Source organism: Triplophysa dalaica, chromosome 12 (assembly GCF_015846415.1).
Source record: "Triplophysa dalaica isolate WHDGS20190420 chromosome 12, ASM1584641v1, whole genome shotgun sequence".
In the NCBI taxonomy this organism is placed as follows: Eukaryota; Metazoa; Chordata; class Actinopteri; order Cypriniformes; family Nemacheilidae; genus Triplophysa; species Triplophysa dalaica.
This window is the reverse complement of record NC_079553.1, coordinates 3,592,944-3,612,556: the sequence shown is the minus strand read 5'-3', so window position 1 is coordinate 3,612,556 and position 19,613 is coordinate 3,592,944. Positions and strand designations below refer to the sequence as shown.

The following is a 19,613-nucleotide window of genomic DNA, read 5'->3' as shown; positions in this document are numbered from 1 at the left end:
TTAACCCTTATAAAATATAAAGAAATGTCTGACTTTTAAAAAAGTTTTTTATTATTATTGTTATTTAGAATAGCAATTTGTAAACTTGATAAGTGAAAAGCTTCAGTAATATGCAGTACGCCCTCTATCCTTTATTTTGCCAAAAAATATCAATGCACGATATGTGTAAATCATGTTTTTACAAAATAAAATCAACTAAAAAAGCATTTTAAATGTTATAATATCATTTATAGGAGCAATGTGGAGATTTTAGTGGCTTCTAGCTGTGAGTTTGCTAACTACATTCAACCAACCGCTCACCCCTCCCTATCGAAGCACTATGACGACTCAAACAGGACAAAGATATTGTTATGTTTTTGCTTCTTTGCCAAAGGAGATAACAATTTTCTTCGAAAAGTGATCTGTAGAACGGGTTGAAAGAGAGTCACGTCAACGGAAGTTCAAAACTTTTGTGTGTCACATGATTCATAGAGCCTTCAGATAGTTCCAGGAAGTTCTGTTTTCTCTTTAAATGGTTTGTTTCTTTAATATTTTATTCATTAAAGGTCAACATTAAAATATGTTATATAAAATACATACATAAAATTTCACCTCAGTTGGTCTGTTTAGGTGAAACTCCATGTGTTACCAGTAACTTCCGGGAACTATTGAGAGGCTCCATGAACCGCCATTGCTGACGCAACTCTCTCTCTTAATGGCTCTGGGTGGATGGCGATAGAAATAGCTCATTCTAAGGTAATAAAAACATACGCCCTTCATTATGTAAGGTCTTTATTCACTTCTGAAACAAAATCATATTGTAATACTTTTCTGTCAAAAGATCCTCCTAAATATTGCACCCTGGACCTTTAAGTAGCAATTTATGTAATGAGAAATATAATCGTTTATTAAATAATTACCCAGGCAGCAAATGTTATTGATTGAACTTAACACTTGTATTGACATTTGTATTGAACCTCGTATTGCTTTTTGTGTGCAAACAAATCCGAGTTTGTGAAAAGGTAACAGATTGCTCTCAGGCCAAACATTAAATTACCGAAAGGGTATTTACGTCCATGTCTGATTGGAATGTGGTGGAAACAAGCACAAAAGGTCCAACATGGAACAACTCCAAGTCTCTGCCACTCATTCTGTCACACTGGAAGCACTCCAAGGTTATTTCATCGATAGTCAACGCGCCTTCCAATTCCCTCGCCCCCGACAGTACACCAATATACTCTACATCTCTCACTTTCTCCCTCAAACAATCATGATAAAGTAAACCACCTAATTTTGCATTACTTAGATGTATGCGTTTGTTTTCTCAAAGGAATTAAATCACTTCTCAGATTACCGGTGTGGAGTAAATATAATTAATGTTTGTCCTTAGTGTTCCACTTGTACTCACTGTATTGTTGCCCATAGTATTTGTGTTCGATTGATCTACATGAATTGCTGCCTTACAGACTGCATATGCCGTCATTTGGATGTTTTCATCTACACATATAAAGAACAATAATTTGTAGATACATTTCTATGATGGGTCACATGGGTCTGTACATTAGGAATGTTGACATTACGTTCATATTGAAAGTAGTAGGATCTGCTTCCAAACTCTCTCACAAACTGCAGTTGGTCTTCGTAAAGGTTTCATGAATTTCTTATTAAATATAGCCACTAGTATCTAATTTCCAACCAAAAGGATCATAATGGGAAAGACATTAGAAATGATTTTACTACTACTATTTTTGGTCAAGTTTTTGCACACCATTTTATAAAGCAAACTTCACTTAAAAAACTTGTGCGCAATTGTTTGCCAAAGCGCTTTTAGTTGATTTCTTATGAAAGTCTGAGGTGACTTTAACCTTAAAAAGACACACACTGTTTTTCTTAACCTACTTTTTCGCTGCTCGCCATAATGAATCATAAAATGAGAAATAATAAAACGTAATACCAGATAATAAGGTCTAGTAAGACAGATTTTATTAGGTTACAAAATGCGTTATGCATCTCTTTGGATGTCTATCAGAACATCAACAACGGGGTCTATGGGTGATCAGTCAAATAATCATACATCAATGGTGATGTGACACAAAGCCTACGAAATGAGCAGCAAGAGCAATCTGAGGCCAAGGGACGCACTTTTAATTTCATCACTTGGTCCGCCGTTATTAAAACCCATTTGTCATAAAGGGACCAGAGGGTTTCCGGAGAGGTTGGCCCAAAGAGGAGAGGCTGGGCTTGAGTTGGAGGGTGTATCACCAGTGCCCGTGGATTGAGTCTCTGGAAGGTTTGTGAAATTCAAGAGATTGATGACAAAGCTTGGGTTGGCGCAACTAGTAGGACAAACCCCCTCCATACCACTTCAGCCCTCATACCCATTTATTTCTGTCTGAGGAGGTCATGGAAGTTGGAGGATGCATCGTCCCATTTTCCGCCTAACAGTTCTGGGATAGAAGAGGAGAAGAATGTAAACCCATTGCCACTGAGCTTGATAATGATCAGTCACATTGATCTAAAGTCTAACTGCAGTGAATTTGTCCAGTGTATTGAACCGTTGTTAATTGCCGAGCTAATGAGATCACTACAGGCTGCCTAATTCCTATTTTTATTGGTCGAAGAACTAGAAGGCATTGTTTTGTGCTGTGTTTTGTTATCGCAAGGGATTTTCAAAAAGGGCTCGCATGCGTTAGTCACTTTTTAGATAGGGCCGATAGCTTAGTCTTGCCACACAGTTTTTGAAGTGTCATCAAAGTATGAATCCTCCTACGCTGGTTTCCTCTGAACTCTCTCTGTCCTCCACGCTGAAGTCCCACCAACTCCTCCTTCAATCAAAGCACATTAAATGATTCATTTTTTCATTCCGCCTACCAAAAGATGTTAAAACATAAAGAAAGGCATGAGCGAGATCTGTTTTAACATCTTCTCTCATTCACATTTTTACATAGTACATGTGTACGACCAAAGATGGAAATGAAACAGGGTGGGGGTTGGAATATGGGGGAAAAAATAAGGGAGAATAAAATGAAGTGTGACAACATATGAATTTCAAATTTGCCGAGAGACATCAAAGTGTGCCATCCTGGGCCCCTTCGACAAGGACGCACACTGATTTTTAATCCGGTCCCCCGATTGTATCGCCACCTTAACGACGAGCTGAGCGTGGCCCTGCCAAACAGAGTGGCATCGGGCAGAGGGAGATAGAGAGAGCGAGAGATCAGAGAGGAAAGAAGAGGAGATGGAGGAGGAGGAAGGCGAGAAGAAAGGGGAAGCTTTTCCAAACACAGGCGGCCGAGCCCTTTGTTGTCATCTCGATCAGAGGGGCCCTTTCATCAGAGCGGGAACCGTTTCCACTCCTCTCGCTTTTGGTAAGGGGGAGTTGGAGTGTGTGCACGTGCAAGCGTTTGGTGATGGCGGGCACCCCTCGAACATCACTATCCAAGGACTTCTGCCTCTGATCAAACTTCACTCACAGTTTAAATATGACTGTTGGTGTGTTGAAATAACGCTTACATTTCTGCATGCACCACGGATGAATTGTTGAATGATTGAGAATCTTTTGCGCAGATTATTGATTATAGAACGATTGATTTAACAGTTCGATTTAAATTAAATCATAATCCATCATTTAAATCCATAAATGCATTTAACACATCATTTTATGCACAAATATGTGAAAATATATCCTCAATCTATTTGTCTCCAAAGTCCTCCATTGTATTCAACAATATTCAAAGACTGCCCACTTCGAAAACTCAACATTTCTACACAATTTAATATCTCAGTGCTTAACATTAACTAGAAAAAACATTTTATTTATTCGTTATGAAATGGCCAAATAATAATAATTTCAATCTTCGTTTTGACAAATGTTATAATTTTAGTCATCCTGAGCCCCATTTGAAAGTCAGCTGGGGCCCCTTTATATAATAAGTATATTTTATAGAATGTGTAATTGTGGATATTATAATATTAATGAAATGAAAGGCTATTTAAATTATTTAAGGAAAGTACACTATTATTAAAATCTCTCTCAACACAAGTACACTTTTCTGCAAGGGTGGTTATACATTAGCTGGTAAGCTTGGAGGAAAGTGGTTCACTCAGACATTTGGGACAACTTTCTATCAATCCTAACTAAGAATTTGACAGGAAAGTATGCAATAAATAAAAAATGGCCGTTTTTACTTGAAAATTGTATTTATAATCAGAATAACATAATATCAAGAGGCTGGAAATCAATCACATTGAAGTATGAGGAGGAATACAACACATTTAAAATTGCTTTTTCATTTATTTAGTTGCAGTGCATACTTTTTCCACTTGTTTTCGAATACAGATGTAGACTTGTATACAGCACAGCTGAAAATGCTTTGGCAATACAAATGTACATTTTTGGTCATGACAAAAAAACACACTTAAATTGTACTTGAGAGAGAGAGAGAGAGGGGTGTGTAAGGTGTTTGGAAGTGATGCTTTGTGTGACATCATGCCCCATGGCCTTACCTGTGTACATATGTTAAAAAAGGACCTACGGGCACCACACCTGTTCTCTTAACATCCTGCTGTCTAAGCACACATGCCGCCCTGCAAGATACAAAGAAGTGTGAATGTGAGAGTGTGTGAAGTGTCACCTCTCTTAAAATGAACTAACCCATTTACACATAACCATTCCTCAGAGTGCATGTTTTCCGTAAAATAATTTCTTTATTTATACCTGCGTTAATCAATGGTAATGTACAAGAAATCTGCAGACCCTAAACAAATGGCCTTAAAAATGTTCTTCCCAACTTTCATTTCCTGGCACAGTCCTTAAAGATCTTCTAATTGACAATCTTGGGGTCGTGTCACAAACTGTGAATGTTTTCCTCCTTTTTCCTGTTTATCCTGATGGGTTAAAAAATAGGGACTGTTGTTTCCACAACTGGTAAATACAGGAATATAAATAATTGTCCTGTAAATCTATTTACTCACCCTCATGTTACAAACCTCTGTCTTTTTCTCTGCATTGAAAATTAAGGAGAAATTTAGTGGAATGCTTTAAAGGAATAGTTCGTATGAAAATATCGTCATCATTTACTCACCCTGTTGTCATTTTGAACCTGTATGACTTTTTTCTTCGGAAGAACACAAAAGAACATATTTTGGAGAAAGTTGGTAACTGAAAAAAGCCGTCACCCATTCACTTCTATTGTATGGACACGAAACAAATGCAAGTGAATGGGTGCCAGTTAACAACATTTTACAAAGAATCTTCTTCTGTGTTCTGCGATAGAAAGTCAAACAGCTTTGAAATTACACAAGGGTGAGTAAATGGTAACAGAATATTTATTTTCGGGTGAACTATAACTAAGATCATACAATGAAATTGAATGAAGTGATTGGGAACCAGATCCGTGGATTCATTACTACCTCTTTACATGTTATACTGATGAAAGTAACACAGTGAGTGAGTAAATGATGACAGACTCAAAAATTTTTGGTGAACAATTCCTCAAATCTTTTATAAGAGCAGAGCCCCTCCTATAAAGGAGCTGGTCTACTGAGAAAGGATATGTCACCCAATCTTTTAACCATGGGACCACCAGAATGAGTTTGATGGTTTGCATTTTTACTTTCTTTCATAATCTCTTTTTAATTTAACCGTATGTCCCATTTAACATGCTGCGTTTGTACATGTGTGTGTAAAATGTGGATTATACACTTTGAGGCTTTTAAGGGAAAACTGAATTTCAGTGAGGGAAGGTGATATCAGTTAACTCTTTAGACAGTGAGCTGTTTTTATAACATCAAGTGTGTGTGTGTGTGTGTGTGTATGTGTGAAGGGTAAAGAGATAGAGACGTGCTTGGTTTGAGAGAGATAGAGTGAAGTATGCGCACTGCCTCCGGCTACCATTATGTCTTCCATTTGTCTGCAGAAGTATGGGTCAGTGTGTGTGAGGGTGTTTGTGTGTGTTTGTTGCGGTTAGTCGTGTGTGTGTGTGTGAGGATGGGGTTGCTCTCATTATCATGTGGTGTGTGTGATTAGCAGGGATACTGCTGCAGTAGGCAGGCTGCATCGTTTACTATGCTGTCAACACTACAGTCTTCCACTGAGCTCTGCTATTACTCACCATACTACACACACACAAACAACGAACAACAACAACAAACAGACAAACACCACCACTTTTGCTACATGTGTGGGTGTGCATGACCAAGACAAAACGCACCAGAGCTGCATGGGAGAATTCAAATACATCAGTTGCTTGGTATCGAACTCAATCAAACCAGTGCGTAGATAATTGAGACCGATGGAGAAAGAAAACAGTAATTTTATTACATATCACTCTATGATAGTAAGATGAATCAAAAACACATTGAAGACGTATTCACTGAAGCTGCAAACCACACACCAAATCTATAAAGCAAATTGACAAAATCTTGGCTTTGGGATTTGATTCATCAATATTTGCCAGTGAAAAATAAATCTTAATACTCCCCTGCTTTTTAATTGGAAGTGTTTTACTTTGTTATTCTACCCAAGTACATTTTATCAGAGTATTTATTTGGAAAGCTATGTGATATGCATATCATTTGGTTTGCTCTAGTGCGTTTCATAAAGACATACTGTTCCTCAAAAACTAAAAATTCACTGCTTGCTTCAAGACATTACAGCAATGATTTGTGAACAATGCTTTGTCAGGTCTCGATTCAACAACTCAGTGACATAAAGATTCATAAAGTGACATAAAGAGTCTCCAGTTAATAAGTGAATCGATTGTTTAAATCTTTTTCAATGCGTCATGAGTAACTTGACTTGACATTTTAGTTTGTGGTTAAATGTTTGAATTGTGTGACAGGTTTTTGTAATAAAATTCTTTTTGGTAATTAAATGTATGCCTTCACGAAGCTTCCTTATTGTTTTCATGAAAATGTATAGTGTCAGACTGTTCTTTAACCCATTTAAGATCTAGTATACGAAGTATACTACGAAGTATGCTTCTTTAAATCCTAATTAAGTATTTTCAAAATTCAAGTATATTTGTAAAATGATATTCATTTTTATGCGAGTAAAATTAAAAAGGAGTACTTATTACTTTCCTGAAAGACCAATATTTAGGACATCTTTTCTTTTTCTTGCGTAAACTTAATCCACCACTGCTTAATTGTCATAAAGGAGGTTGTAAATGATTTTGTTGTTATTCCGAATGCCACAAAAATAAGCCCTGCGATCAGAGACAGCTCCTCTGAAGACCACTTTCCCACCCCATACATAAAAAAGAACAGAAAGCTAGAAAAAGCGCATCTGAAAGAAATGGTGAGATTAGGGCTTTGCGAGAGTTTACTACGCTCATTTTGTGCGGGGACCTGCAGGATTACAGATAACAAATGTTTGCGGAGCGTTCTGACCTGCTTGCGGAGAGAAACGTGCATCTGTTCGTGTTAAAAACAGCGGAGTCGGCTTTTGCGATGCTGTTCAGAGAGAAGCAGAACAGAAAAAAAAGAGATAAAGGGAATTAGGGAGGATGAGTGAAATAAAACAAATTAAGAATAGAAAGGAGAGATTGGGGAAGGTTAGCTGTACGGCCCACGGTTACCAAAAGTCAGTCGGGGTGGTATATCGCGGCGCAATTGTTAATTAATGAAGCGATTAATTGTGTCGACTGGGCGATTGAGCAGATATTCAGCGAGGTGCAAACTTTAAGCCGATTTACTCCGAGTCTACTTTGGCATGGAACAGACCTCCCCTCTTCGCTCCGTGTGTGTGTGGGCCTGTTGTGCTGCTACACTTTCCACTCAAGCAAACAAGCCAAATCTCATCTAAGCCTTCCTATAAACTCTTATTGCTAATCATCAGCCGTGCATTCCCAGCATGCCCTTGCGTTCTCTCCCTCCGGTCCCATTCCAGGACCTGCAGGGCTGAAATTGCAATAGGGGCCTGAGGGATTCAGGCTTTGCTATCTTGACTGACCCAAGCGTCAGCTGCTCTCAGACTGGTCAATCCTCAATTAACAGCAGTCTAATTTAATTCAGCCTGCCGGCAAGTGCTTGACCATAGACGACAGCGAGACAGGAGCACTCGGCGTCTGGTCGTGACCCTGAGTTGGCCTGGTCATTCTGGCTTTTACCATCACCGTCTCACTTTATGGTGGGGTCAAATACACCGGTGCCTTCTTTTAGACTGTAACGGTACATGCAAAACATACATAAAAGCGAATCTGACCTCCTTGTTGTACATAAACTCGTGGTTAGAAGTTCAGCGTGAACATACTGTTGTGATCCCGAGACATCTGTTTCTAAACCTGCACTGTAGCGACTTCGGTCCTGGTCGCGACCTCCCTAAAGTCTTCTTGGTGGAATTCGTTCCCAAAAGACCCCTCAAGCAAATGTTACTGGCTCTTTAACTGGACTCTTCAGATGTCTCTAAAGCAAGTTGCTGGATCCTTTAGGCCCCTCCGAGCCTAATAAAACACAAAAGCGGGAAAACAGACAGAATAAGTAAACACAGTGGAACTCCACAGAATGACCAAAGGGAACGATTTGGGTTCATTAGGCATGCATTAACATGAATTACTATCTAATTAAAAGGAAGCAACTCATTAATAACTTCAGCGAGGGCCTCTGGATGCTCTCTTGAGTGAGCAGTGACATGTGGAACTCTGCCGCTTTATGCTGGATCAGCCTCATTCTGGATGCCACTGGGGAAGAACGACGGCTCTTAGAATACTCGAGCGCAGCAGTCAGTTTACATGAAGAAATCCACAAAGGTTCATCAAATCAATCATTAAATATTTAAGTGGCTGAATAATGATTCGATGTTTTACATATGATTCCAAGCAGTTTCACTGTTACTTGGGTACGTTTGATGAAAGAAAAAAAAAATTGTTGTGGAATGGTACGCCTATTTATGCTGGAACACACAAGTAAACAGGTGTGAATAGGAAAAACTAATTTATCAACACTTATTCAACTCACAGTCACTATACTCAGTTTTTTTTAACAAACTACTCAAATGTATTTTGTGGTTTTAATAGTAATGGATAATGGATATAGTAATGAAGGTAAAAGGAAATGGTTATTCTGAATATGTTTTGTTTGATTTCATTATTGCTACCGTGCACAATAAAAAATATGTCCTAATTAAATCATGGTTATTCCAAAAACTTGCTTAATTTATATTCTGGCGGCATGGAAACTAATCTTCACATAAACTTAAGTCAAATTTTACTGATGTGGACAAACATCTTAAGCTTGTAAATTTTGTAAAACTTGTATGATCATCTGAATCTCTTATATACTCTCAAAATCACTGTAGATCCATAAACTTCACCTGCTGCATGTACCTAGGACTAGGCTAAAAACACGAGGCGACTGTGCTTTTTCACTTGCCGGCCCGAGAATATGAAACAACCTCCCCCCATATTAGAACGGCCCCAACCCTTTCTGTCTTTACATCTACCTTAAAGACCCACTTTTTCTCTCTTGACAACCAGTTTTTAGTGTGATTTTGAGGAGCGCCACACATTTTACAGCCTGTGTACATTCTATTCTATTTTAAATTTTATTATGCCTATACTTATTATTTGGCTTTTTATTGTTTTTTAGCATGTTGCAAAGCACTTTGGTCAACCTCGGTTGTTTTAAATCCTGCTATATAAATAAAGGTGTATTGTATTGTATTGTAAATATAGTTTGGACTACATTTTCTTTTATAAACTTTCAACTCGATTAGTTCTGTCAGGAAAGTTCATGGTCAATCAACATCAAGCTGAGAATATATATATTATAAAAAATATCATTAATAGGTCATCAAACATTTCCGATCGTAGTATTGCTAGATAATGTAGCCTATTCTATCAGGTAAAAATGTCATGAAATTAAGAATAACATGTTTCCATTATTTATACCTGTGTGCAGTAGTAAAATATTTGTGTTACGCACAGTATTTTTGAATTACTTATTAGTGGAATCGATGCTAAAGTGTAATAATATTATTTACATAAAATAAAGATATTGTATCAGAATATCAAAAACAATTTTATTGCTGAGAATTTGTACAACAAAACATGCAACCGTCTATAGTATAGGAAGAGGTTTATATAATTTATTATCAAATAAAAGCTGGACTGAAAATATTTGCCCTTGCAATCATCTACCAAGTCTGACCATTAATTTCAGAAGTTGATAAGTGAGCGGATGGGTGTTGTGACAGCCTGTCCAACATTACAGACCCACAGCATCTCAGGGATTGGGGGAAAGTGACGTTGATTTGATTGACCATTGTGCATGCAGACAGTGGAAGAGAGGCCCAATGTATTCAGGAGCATGCTCCTAACCCCTTCAGCCCACAAGCTGTTTACCACTCTATCAGCTGCTTACCAACGGTCTGGCTGCCATCCATATTCAAACGGCACAAATTCCACTGCTTATCTCACAAGCCCCCTGTTCACCCCCATACATACATACATAAATGCATCTTTATGGAAGCAAGTGGCAAGCGCACACCCAGAAGGGGACAAGATATAGATCGCCTTCAATTCAAAGCAAGGATCGAGGCCTTAGAGCTCAGTATAGAGAGCAACACAGGTTAAGGCCCCTAACTAAAAGATGACAAAAAACAAAGAAAGAGAGCAAGAGATGAAAGAAAGGGAGATCGCAGAGACCCACAAACACTGCATCAAGTTAGTATTATTGATTTTGGAAACCATCCAAATCCAATCCAAAAGCTAAGTGAGCATAAGAATTAGGAAATTACCAACACTTAATGGATGATGGGCATCCATCATCTAGAAACATGCGAAAGTAGTATAAGTTAAAGCATTGAAATGTAGTGTCAAAGGGTCGGCGTTCAATTTAAAACATTCTAGGACGTACAAATGTAGGATTTCAGATAATAAACATATTCTATACAATACAATATCTTCTATAGAAATGGAATACTTCTGACCATGGCTATCCAAAATTCTCAGAAATGCTGTTCATCAAATGAAAAAACTGACTGTGGGTAGTCTTTAAATTATAAATAGGGTTGCCATCCATTAAAAAAGTACCAGCTGCGCATAGAATTAGCAAAAATGTCAGGATGTTTTTTTTTATTTCTTACACACTTTGTGTTTAAACACGACTTAGTGCGACACCTCGGCTGTCTAGCTGTGCAGAAGAGTATCCCTGTCTCTTCGCACTGGCCAGCGATTGAAGTTCGGAACTCTTTCCGTGGCTAATTGCGCGCCGGTGCTTTCACATGAATATTCATGCGCGCGTCTTGAGGGCCCCGCCTAATTAGCCCAAAGATAAGTCGAGAGTTGGGGAGAGATAGCCCACACCTTTTACCGAAAGGAAAACATTCCCTTTCCGTTCCCTCGGGATGCTTGCGGAATCGCCTGAGTTCATTAACCAAAAAAGAGAGAAAGAGGTACCTGAAAGCGCAGGATGTGTCTGTAAATTCTTAGCTTTGGAAGCGTGGGTACCCATTACGCATGTCTGTCAAACCGAGCTGGTGAAAAACAAACGCGTAAATGAAATGAGAGGTGAATCTTTAGTGGGGAGAATCTTTAATTAAAGCACTGATTAAAGTATGAGCCCGGATGTCAGTAAGTTGGGTAAACTTGAGAAAGAGTTTGAACAATTCTGTAGCCTGCAGACAAATCTGATTATTTTTTCTTATTCGCGTGTTCTGCCATTATTTTGATATAATAATTGATTACATTATTGAATAATGGTATTTAACGAAAATTTGCAAAGCATTTTGTTTCTGGATGAAAGATTTTGCACAACAACAAAATTTAAATTGGCAACAGCAAAAAAAAGTGTGAAGGCAGAACTGGAGCACAACAATTTGAAGCCGGCTGTAAGGTGTTTTTTAGCTTGGATGTTTTTCATAGTCCTATACTGCTTCAAAAGTCTTGCCCACTCAGATTTTTGAATTTCCACAACTTTTAAACGTTTTATCACTATAATGATAATGAATTTGTTTCACGTTGCTTTTTTGAGCAGTTGGCACCCACAGATAACGCAATGTAATATTTGTGTTGTCTGAACTCTTTCTCCTCTGCACTTTTATGGCCTATAGTTAATGGAGGCTTTGACCAACCAGACTCTAATTATATTCAAGTGGAGGGGTCTATCGTGCAGATTAAAGCACGTGACTACATACGCAGAATCGTGAGAAAAGAAACAGACCCAGTGGATTCTAAATATGATGAGGAACACTTCTTTTAATCTTTTATGTAAATGTAATCTTATTGGCTAAATGGTCTATATCGTGTAAACGTTTCTTATATGAGACCTTTTTGATTATGTAGGGAATTTTATAAAATAGATTATTAATAATAAATTAATAATAATAAATGATCTGTAAATAATGTAATTTAAGATAAAGACTTCTTAAAAGTTTCGAATTCAAAGCTGCAAGTACAAGGCTATAGCCTGCCGAAAATTAAAAGTAGCACTTTTCCCCCAATCTTAAGAGAATTAAATTCTGTGACCAAATTTAGTACATCCTGGATACTCAAAGACCACAGTTGTTCCCTACTGTCTTTCATTGCCATCTTGCAAAACAAGGGCTATTATTTGTCTTTTCCTGTATGGCAAATCATTCATATGCAGGATCAGTGTGAGTCTTTTAACCCGCTCTCCATAGCAACCTCATGCATCCCAGGAAAAATTCACCTCGCTGCACACAAGGCCATATTCTTCCCGAAGAAAAAAGGAAGCATCTGGGTGCGTTTTAAGACACTTTCTTGCGCTTGCAAACGAAGCACAAGAGTTTGACTGTGCTGTTACTGTGACGCAGCTTTCTGGGCAGAATTGACCGATCTTTTTATAGACTTCCAAATAAGAGTAACTGTACATCGAAGCATCCTCATTAACTGTAGCTCTCTGGGGCAGTGTCGACCACTGAATTGCGTTCCACTATAGGCTACACTTCAAGCATGGCCATCCTGTCATCTGACTGACTGTAACTTCGTAATATTAATTTCACCCCTGTACATAGCCCTCTTTTTAACAATAATAAGTATTCGTAAAAATAATAGTTGTTAAGAATTAAATTATTTACTCAAAATGAGGTGAAGAAGGAGTGATCTATAACGCTTGGTGGGTTTAGAAGATGTAAGGTAATTCATTAGGATAAAAGAAAATTTGTGTTAGTTTGAATGTTTGGTGTTATACTTTAATAAAATTATGAAAAAAGACACACAAACACTTAAAAAAAGATTACGCAAATATAAAACTCTTTCTGCACATCGTTGCTTAATTACAATAATGCATGCATTATTTACAATATTACAGAAAACATGTGCAGATCATATTAAAGTAGCTACAAAAACAAATATTGTTTAAGTGCATGTTAGCTACAATCAATCATTATTGAGTTGCACATTTAACATCGCATGCCGGTATTGTTGCATTTGCGGCAAATAAATAAATGGTGGCTTTACGTAACCACGCCTTTGACAGAGTAGTGACGAGTACTTGTGACCCCAAGAACATCATTTAGGTTACACTTACATGAACGCGCAGAGCTCGTGCAGATGGACAGATAGGAAAAGCCGCGTAAAAACTTACCACACAGAGAAGCGGTTTGATCTGACGCCTGAATTCTCCAAGTGTAACAGCACATTTCCTCTCAAAAGCCTGTGGAAAGACGCCAACAAGAGCAATACAAACACACAAACACGAAGGTGTACTATGAAAATACAATGAGGTAAATAATTTAAATAGAACTGATACCGAAAAAATCTTCTTAAAAAGCTTTGGTTTTAGATGGAGTCGACCGTGTTCCTGATTGCGGAGTTTTAGACGACTGAAACAGGAGAGATGTAAGATTTGTTTAAAGCCCCACATTTCCATTTAAGAACGTGATTGTGTTTGCAAAGATCCCTTTCAATCTTCGCATCTCCCCCTCTCTACCCCTCAGCGTCTTCGAGGCTGCTTTGCAATTCATAGAATTGGTAATTTGCTATTGGGACAAAACGTGAAGGGAAAAATAATCAGATCAGCCGGGAAAGGGGTACGGAGGAGGCCAGAAGGGAGAAGCACGGGATTTCTCTCGAAGTTGCTTCTTAGAAAAATGCTTAGAGTGAAGATTTTATCAACACGCCACCAAATGTGGACTTCGTATGTTTGCGTAACGGTAGTCTAAATTTTCTGGTTGAAAAATTGGGTTGACTTAAAGAAAGGAGGAAAAAATAAACACACGGTTTAATAATGTTTTGGAAAATGTCTCCAAAATGTCAAGCATGAAAAGTGACAAGTATTGTGGATGCAAATAAAATTAGGCCCTACATGAATAGTCATTTATTATTAGAGTTGTCTGTAGCTGTGTGTATGCATTTATATTTTATGATGAAGTCTTTCTGATGTTTTACAGAGTGGGGGGATGTATTTCTATATTATGTTTTATTAATTCTATCCATGGTGCCGTGATTGTTGATTTTTTTACTTGTATTAATATCACAAGGATAAATAATTCTGTATTTGAATGACACAAACAACATGTGTACAACTACAACAATATTATTAACATTCCACGAAAAATTAATTTCTATTATTGCGTACTCTTTATCTTCTCGTGGGTGGGTTTTTAGGACTTCATAATACTAACCTCTTCTTGAAAGAGGAGCAGTACAGTTACTAATGCTAGACGGTTAAGGGGCATTCTTCCACCCCACCAAAAAGGGTACCACACTCCCCCACGTGGTTATTTGCAAAAAAACCCTCAAAGCCCAGTAATTTCCTACGGTTTTGCCGCTCGTGCTGTCTCGGCTAGTGAGGAAAAGAGAAGAAAGGAAAAAAAGAGAAAGCGTAGTGAAAGCGGCCAATTGCGAGTAACCGGGATCACGCGCCCAACAGCCAACCAAGCGGCCCGCGAGAGGTGATAAGGAAACCTGGTGGGCTGTAGTCGGCGAGGAACCAATGCGCGCGAAGGGGAGGCGTGTCTTAGCTCTTCCCTAAGACCTCCCAGAGCAGGTTGTTGCGTTTTTGGCTCTAAAGCTCAAAGATCTCTGAAGTGCTTGTCAGTTTTCTAAGTCGGAGCCATGGCGACAACAGCTCAGTATATTCCGCGGAATAACTCATTGCCTTCGAACCCGCTAATGCATCCGGATTCGGACAGGATGCACCAGGGGACAACTTACAGAGAGGTGCAGAAAATGATGCACCACGAGTACTTACAAGGGCTAGCGACCAACACGGGACATCCGATGAGCCTGACGCACCACCAGTGGCTGCCAACCTCCAACACCGACTGGACCAGCGGCACCCACATCGGACAACCGGAGCACAACAAAGCCAGCGTGCAGAGCAGAGAGGACCTGGGGAACGGCTATCACAGATCGCATCTGGTCCACCAGGCGACGCAAAACAGCCACCATGGATCATGGGCACCGACCACAACGCACCACCTGTCCCCACTTTCTCCTGCCTCTAACAGTCACCAGTCGCTGGTGTACTCTCAGACGGGCTACACCATGTTAAGCCCACAGCCTTCGCTGCACCACGGTTTGCGGGACCCGCTCCACGACGACGCGGGTAGCCATGACAACCAGATGGAGTCTCCTCAGCAGCCGTTCAGCCACCACCAGGACCACTCGGACGAAGACGCTCCCAGCTCCGACGACCTCGAGCAGTTCGCCAAGCAGTTCAAACAGAGGCGCATCAAACTTGGTTTTACGCAGGCGGACGTGGGCTTAGCGCTGGGCACCCTGTACGGAAACGTCTTTTCCCAGACCACCATCTGTAGGTTTGAGGCTCTTCAACTCAGTTTCAAGAACATGTGCAAACTTAAACCCCTGCTTAACAAGTGGCTCGAGGAGACAGATTCAAACACCGGCAGCCCCACAAATTTGGACAAGATTGCAGCACAGGGACGGAAACGAAAGAAGAGGACGTCCATCGAAGTAGGAGTGAAAGGGGCTTTGGAAAATCATTTCTTAAAGTGCCCCAAGCCGTCCGCCCACGAAATCACCGCCTTAGCTGGCACTCTGCAGCTGGAAAAAGAGGTCGTGCGTGTATGGTTTTGCAACAGAAGACAGAAAGAGAAAAGAATGACGCCCTTGGGGGTCCCTCACCCGACCATGGAGGACGTATACTCACAGGCAGAGACACCCCCTCTTCATCACACATTACAGAGTCCTGTCCAGTGACTGCTTTTATCATAAACAGTGTCGTTGTTTGAAAAGAAATTAGGCTGATAAGCGGACAATGGATTTTGTTTATCCCTTTTGTTATCCCAAGAGATCATAGACAGAAAGTTTGGGAAGAGTTCGTTCACAGGGACCGGAGATGCGACCACCGCATACTATAGGACGCCAATAATTCTGAATAACATGAAAATGCATTCATTTTACAGAGTCAGCTGCATTTATGAAATCAGTAGGCCTACACGTGTTTACGAAAATCTTATCATTTGTGCCATTCTGGAAAAAAGCGATTATTTCACCGGCGATCAAAGGGAGCTATACGCCACAAAAGGGCCGTGGTTTCCCGGGATGGGTTCGCCCGTCTTGCTGTTGGTATCATGTAAAGCAACAAAGGAGAGTGGACAGTGATTTTATTAAAGCGATTAACCAGATTAATTGTTACAATGTGATGTGTCTGATATTATTTGTGACGTTTACTTTATTTCGGATATTTTAACGTTAAGAGCTCTCATTAAGAGCAAAACGTTTTTTTCTGTCTAAGGACTTTTTGATTTTAATTTCAAGTAATGAGACAGTTGAAATTCCTATCGAAAGAACAGGCACTTGGTCAAAACCTCCATACAAACAAGTGCACCAGAAAATGTTTACAATGATCACTTCTGAGCACCTGATATCGTCTAAAGATGTAATGACGTTAAAATGTGGAATACACTGTCTGAATTAATATTTAGTCGTTTTTGGGTTTATAGTTTCTTCCCTCTTTGCATGAGGCACTTATTATTGCGTTAATACTGTTATTTTCTTTCTTTTCATGTTTATTATAACGTATTTGTTCGAGGTACGCCATCAATGCTTACTTGTTTTAACTTTTCCAATTTCGTCTTATTTTGAATCGGCACTATTCCAGCAAGTCTGTTCCGGCGCTTAATCTAATGAGAGTAATGAGTCAAAAACGAAAAAGACAGAAATATCTCAGGTAATTATTTTCAGTGCCCAAATATCGTGCTGTACTCTACTTCTTGAATATTGGCCAATTCATGACACTCTCTATGTCAGCTGTGCAAGTTGGTGATTACATTTTGCATCCTCCTCATGAGCCTGGACACAGACAAAAGTAGACATGGTAGTGAATAAAGGATGTATTTGGGACTTTCCAAGACTGGGGTAAAAAAGGAGGCTGATACCGTTCTTGTTTCGTGTTGTTTCTCAAGGTCTGGCATTTTTCATTGGACAGCAGGTGTTCATTTCTGCAATGTTATTTGAAACAGTGTGAATATACAACCTTTTTCCAAAAAAGTAATAAAAATAAAAATAAATACAAGAGAAAAGATTTTAAATAAATAGTTGTCAGGATTATTTCCAATATGTAAATATGTCGAATATGTAAACATATGTATTTGTTCTGGGTTCGTTTTGTTATGTTTCGTTTTGTTTTCCGGGCAGTTTTGTACACTTACTAATTCCAAGAAGATATTTTAATATTTCGTTTATGACCATTTATATATCTATATATTTATTTCCTAAGTGTGTTTGGAGCTTTTTTGTTCGGCTCTGTTGATTATGTTGCAGTGGATTACAAATGTTTTGTTTACTACATTGGTTGTATGTTTATTGCGAAATGTAGACTGCAAAGTCACGTTTATATTTATGTTATAGTAATATTTTATTACTTACATAAAACATATATACAAGAAAATGACGTCTGTCTTTTTTGAAGCACATGTTCACGGCAAACTCATATTTATGGTGAAGGAAATACACGTAGTGTTCCAACAACTTTCATTAGATGCTCCTATGAAATATGTTGTTACGGTTCCTACATCAAAAGCGTCTGGCGGATGTGTTCGACTTTATGCAGTCATTTATGGTCATTTACTTTTCAATGTTTATGCACGATAAAATTAAATAATTTACTCCTGGTCAGGAGCGCAAAAGGAACCATTTTACTTGTGGATCGTGTCCCCTAAAAAAGAATAAACAACATTTAAACAAAATATTATAGTATTTTAAAGTAAATTATATGTTGTAAATGCTATTTAAAAAAACCCTCTTTCATCTTTATTTAAACACGATTAAATAAGAAGTTAGATTAATGAAAATATAGAGATTGTGTGATAGAACACTTGCAACAAAGACTCCAAACGGCACATCATTTAGACAAAAAAATACATGAAAGCTATGTCCGTCAAATATAACTTCCTGCCTAACAACAATAAGTTCCAAACACAGTTAAAAATGTGTAAAATGTTCATAAAATTCAGAATTGCCATTTTCATTACCTATTCGTTAAATATATGAGAGGAATAATTTGTGGTTCTACGAGAGGTTTTTTCAGCATTTACTTTTACACCACGATGCAAGTGTTTAATTATAAGCATTTACTCCTATATAATATTATCTTACTAAACTGAACCCACTGTTAAGTTACACAAAATAAGTAAAACCAAATAATATAAGGTAGTTTCGAAAAATTTCAGAGAAAATAAATAAATATGTTTAAGAATTTAATTTGATGTATGAATATTATATTGAAATGTCTTTTTACCCGTGATTTACTAATCAACTGTCTTATAAGGTCCTTATTTGTCTCATAACAAGTCTATAAACGTAGCTGTTGGCACGAATTTTAAACAATATTATTTTATATCGTCATCAATTGGTGTTATGATGTTTTAAGAAGTCTTAAGAAGCACTTGAGATCGATCACAGCACAAAAAGGCGATAAATGCTGCTTTAAAAAAGCAGTAGGCTAATATCACCGAATACATTCAGATTTTGTTACTGTGGTGTGAAGACTAATCTAATAACGTTTCCCGCAAAAACATCTCTGTCAAATGCTAGATATATTAAAATATATGATATATACTTTAATGTGTCGTGGGTTATTCATATCATTTCTTTTAATTTGCTAAGTTCTTATTGAAAATAGGCTATTTTTCTTTTATTACTTTCGTTTTTTTTCCGTTCGCTGGGGTTTGGGGTTGTGTAGTATGTATATCAAGCACTTGTTTTAGTTCATGCTTAATAATCTATTTTAGGAAATGCAAAGCAACTGTACAAGAAAAATATAATTTAATGTATTTTTTATGAATAAATGGAATATGTACAAACTGTTTTTGTATGGACACGTTGAGGTCAGCATCCCAAACAAACTTTTTGTCTGTAAAATCAGGAAATGTGTATTACGCACACAAGTTACAAATATCATAAACCATATAACTGAACTTATTTGTTTTTTCTACGTTTAGTATGGATACCTAAAATTTCTGACTTGTGAAATGTGGTACGAGCTGTATGAAATTAGTTAGGGATGGCATTGAAAGAGAAAAATGAGAAAACAGTGATTCCCAAGCGCCCCCTAACGGCGTAAATAGTTTATGCACGAGTAAGGGTGAATTGGGTTCGTAGGTTTTTTGCAATCGTATTTAAAAGTTAGCCTTATAATCCAAGCCTTGTGGTTCTCAATGAACGAACTTCTTTTATTTCTGTGATAACATTAATCTCAAAAGC

At 38.2% G+C, this 19,613-nt stretch overlaps 1 protein-coding gene and 1 long non-coding RNA gene across 2 annotated transcripts; one reads left to right on the top strand and one right to left on the bottom strand.

The window, feature by feature from the left end:
- Positions 1 to 1,962: 1,962 nt before the first annotated feature.
- Positions 1,963 to 13,832, bottom strand: LOC130433300 (uncharacterized). Its single transcript, XR_008908560.1, has 4 exons — positions 13,693 to 13,832; positions 13,528 to 13,596; positions 4,486 to 4,566; positions 1,963 to 2,804 (listed from the first exon to the last, which is right to left on the bottom strand). It is a non-coding gene; the product is annotated as an uncharacterized LOC130433300 (long non-coding RNA).
- A 1,145-nt stretch (positions 13,833 to 14,977) lies between these two features.
- pou3f1 (POU class 3 homeobox 1) lies at positions 14,978 to 17,799 on the top strand. Its single transcript, XM_056763102.1, has one exon. The coding sequence runs from the start codon at positions 15,000 to 15,002 to the stop codon at positions 16,104 to 16,106; it is 1,107 nt and encodes a 368-aa protein (XP_056619080.1). The 5' UTR covers positions 14,978 to 14,999; the 3' UTR covers positions 16,107 to 17,799.
- The last annotated feature ends 1,814 nt before the right edge of the window (positions 17,800 to 19,613 follow it).

Coding starts and splice junctions, on each gene's coding strand:
- pou3f1 (XM_056763102.1), top strand. CDS start 15,000: ATGGCGACAACAGCTCAGTATATTCCGCGGAATAACTCATTGCCTTCG.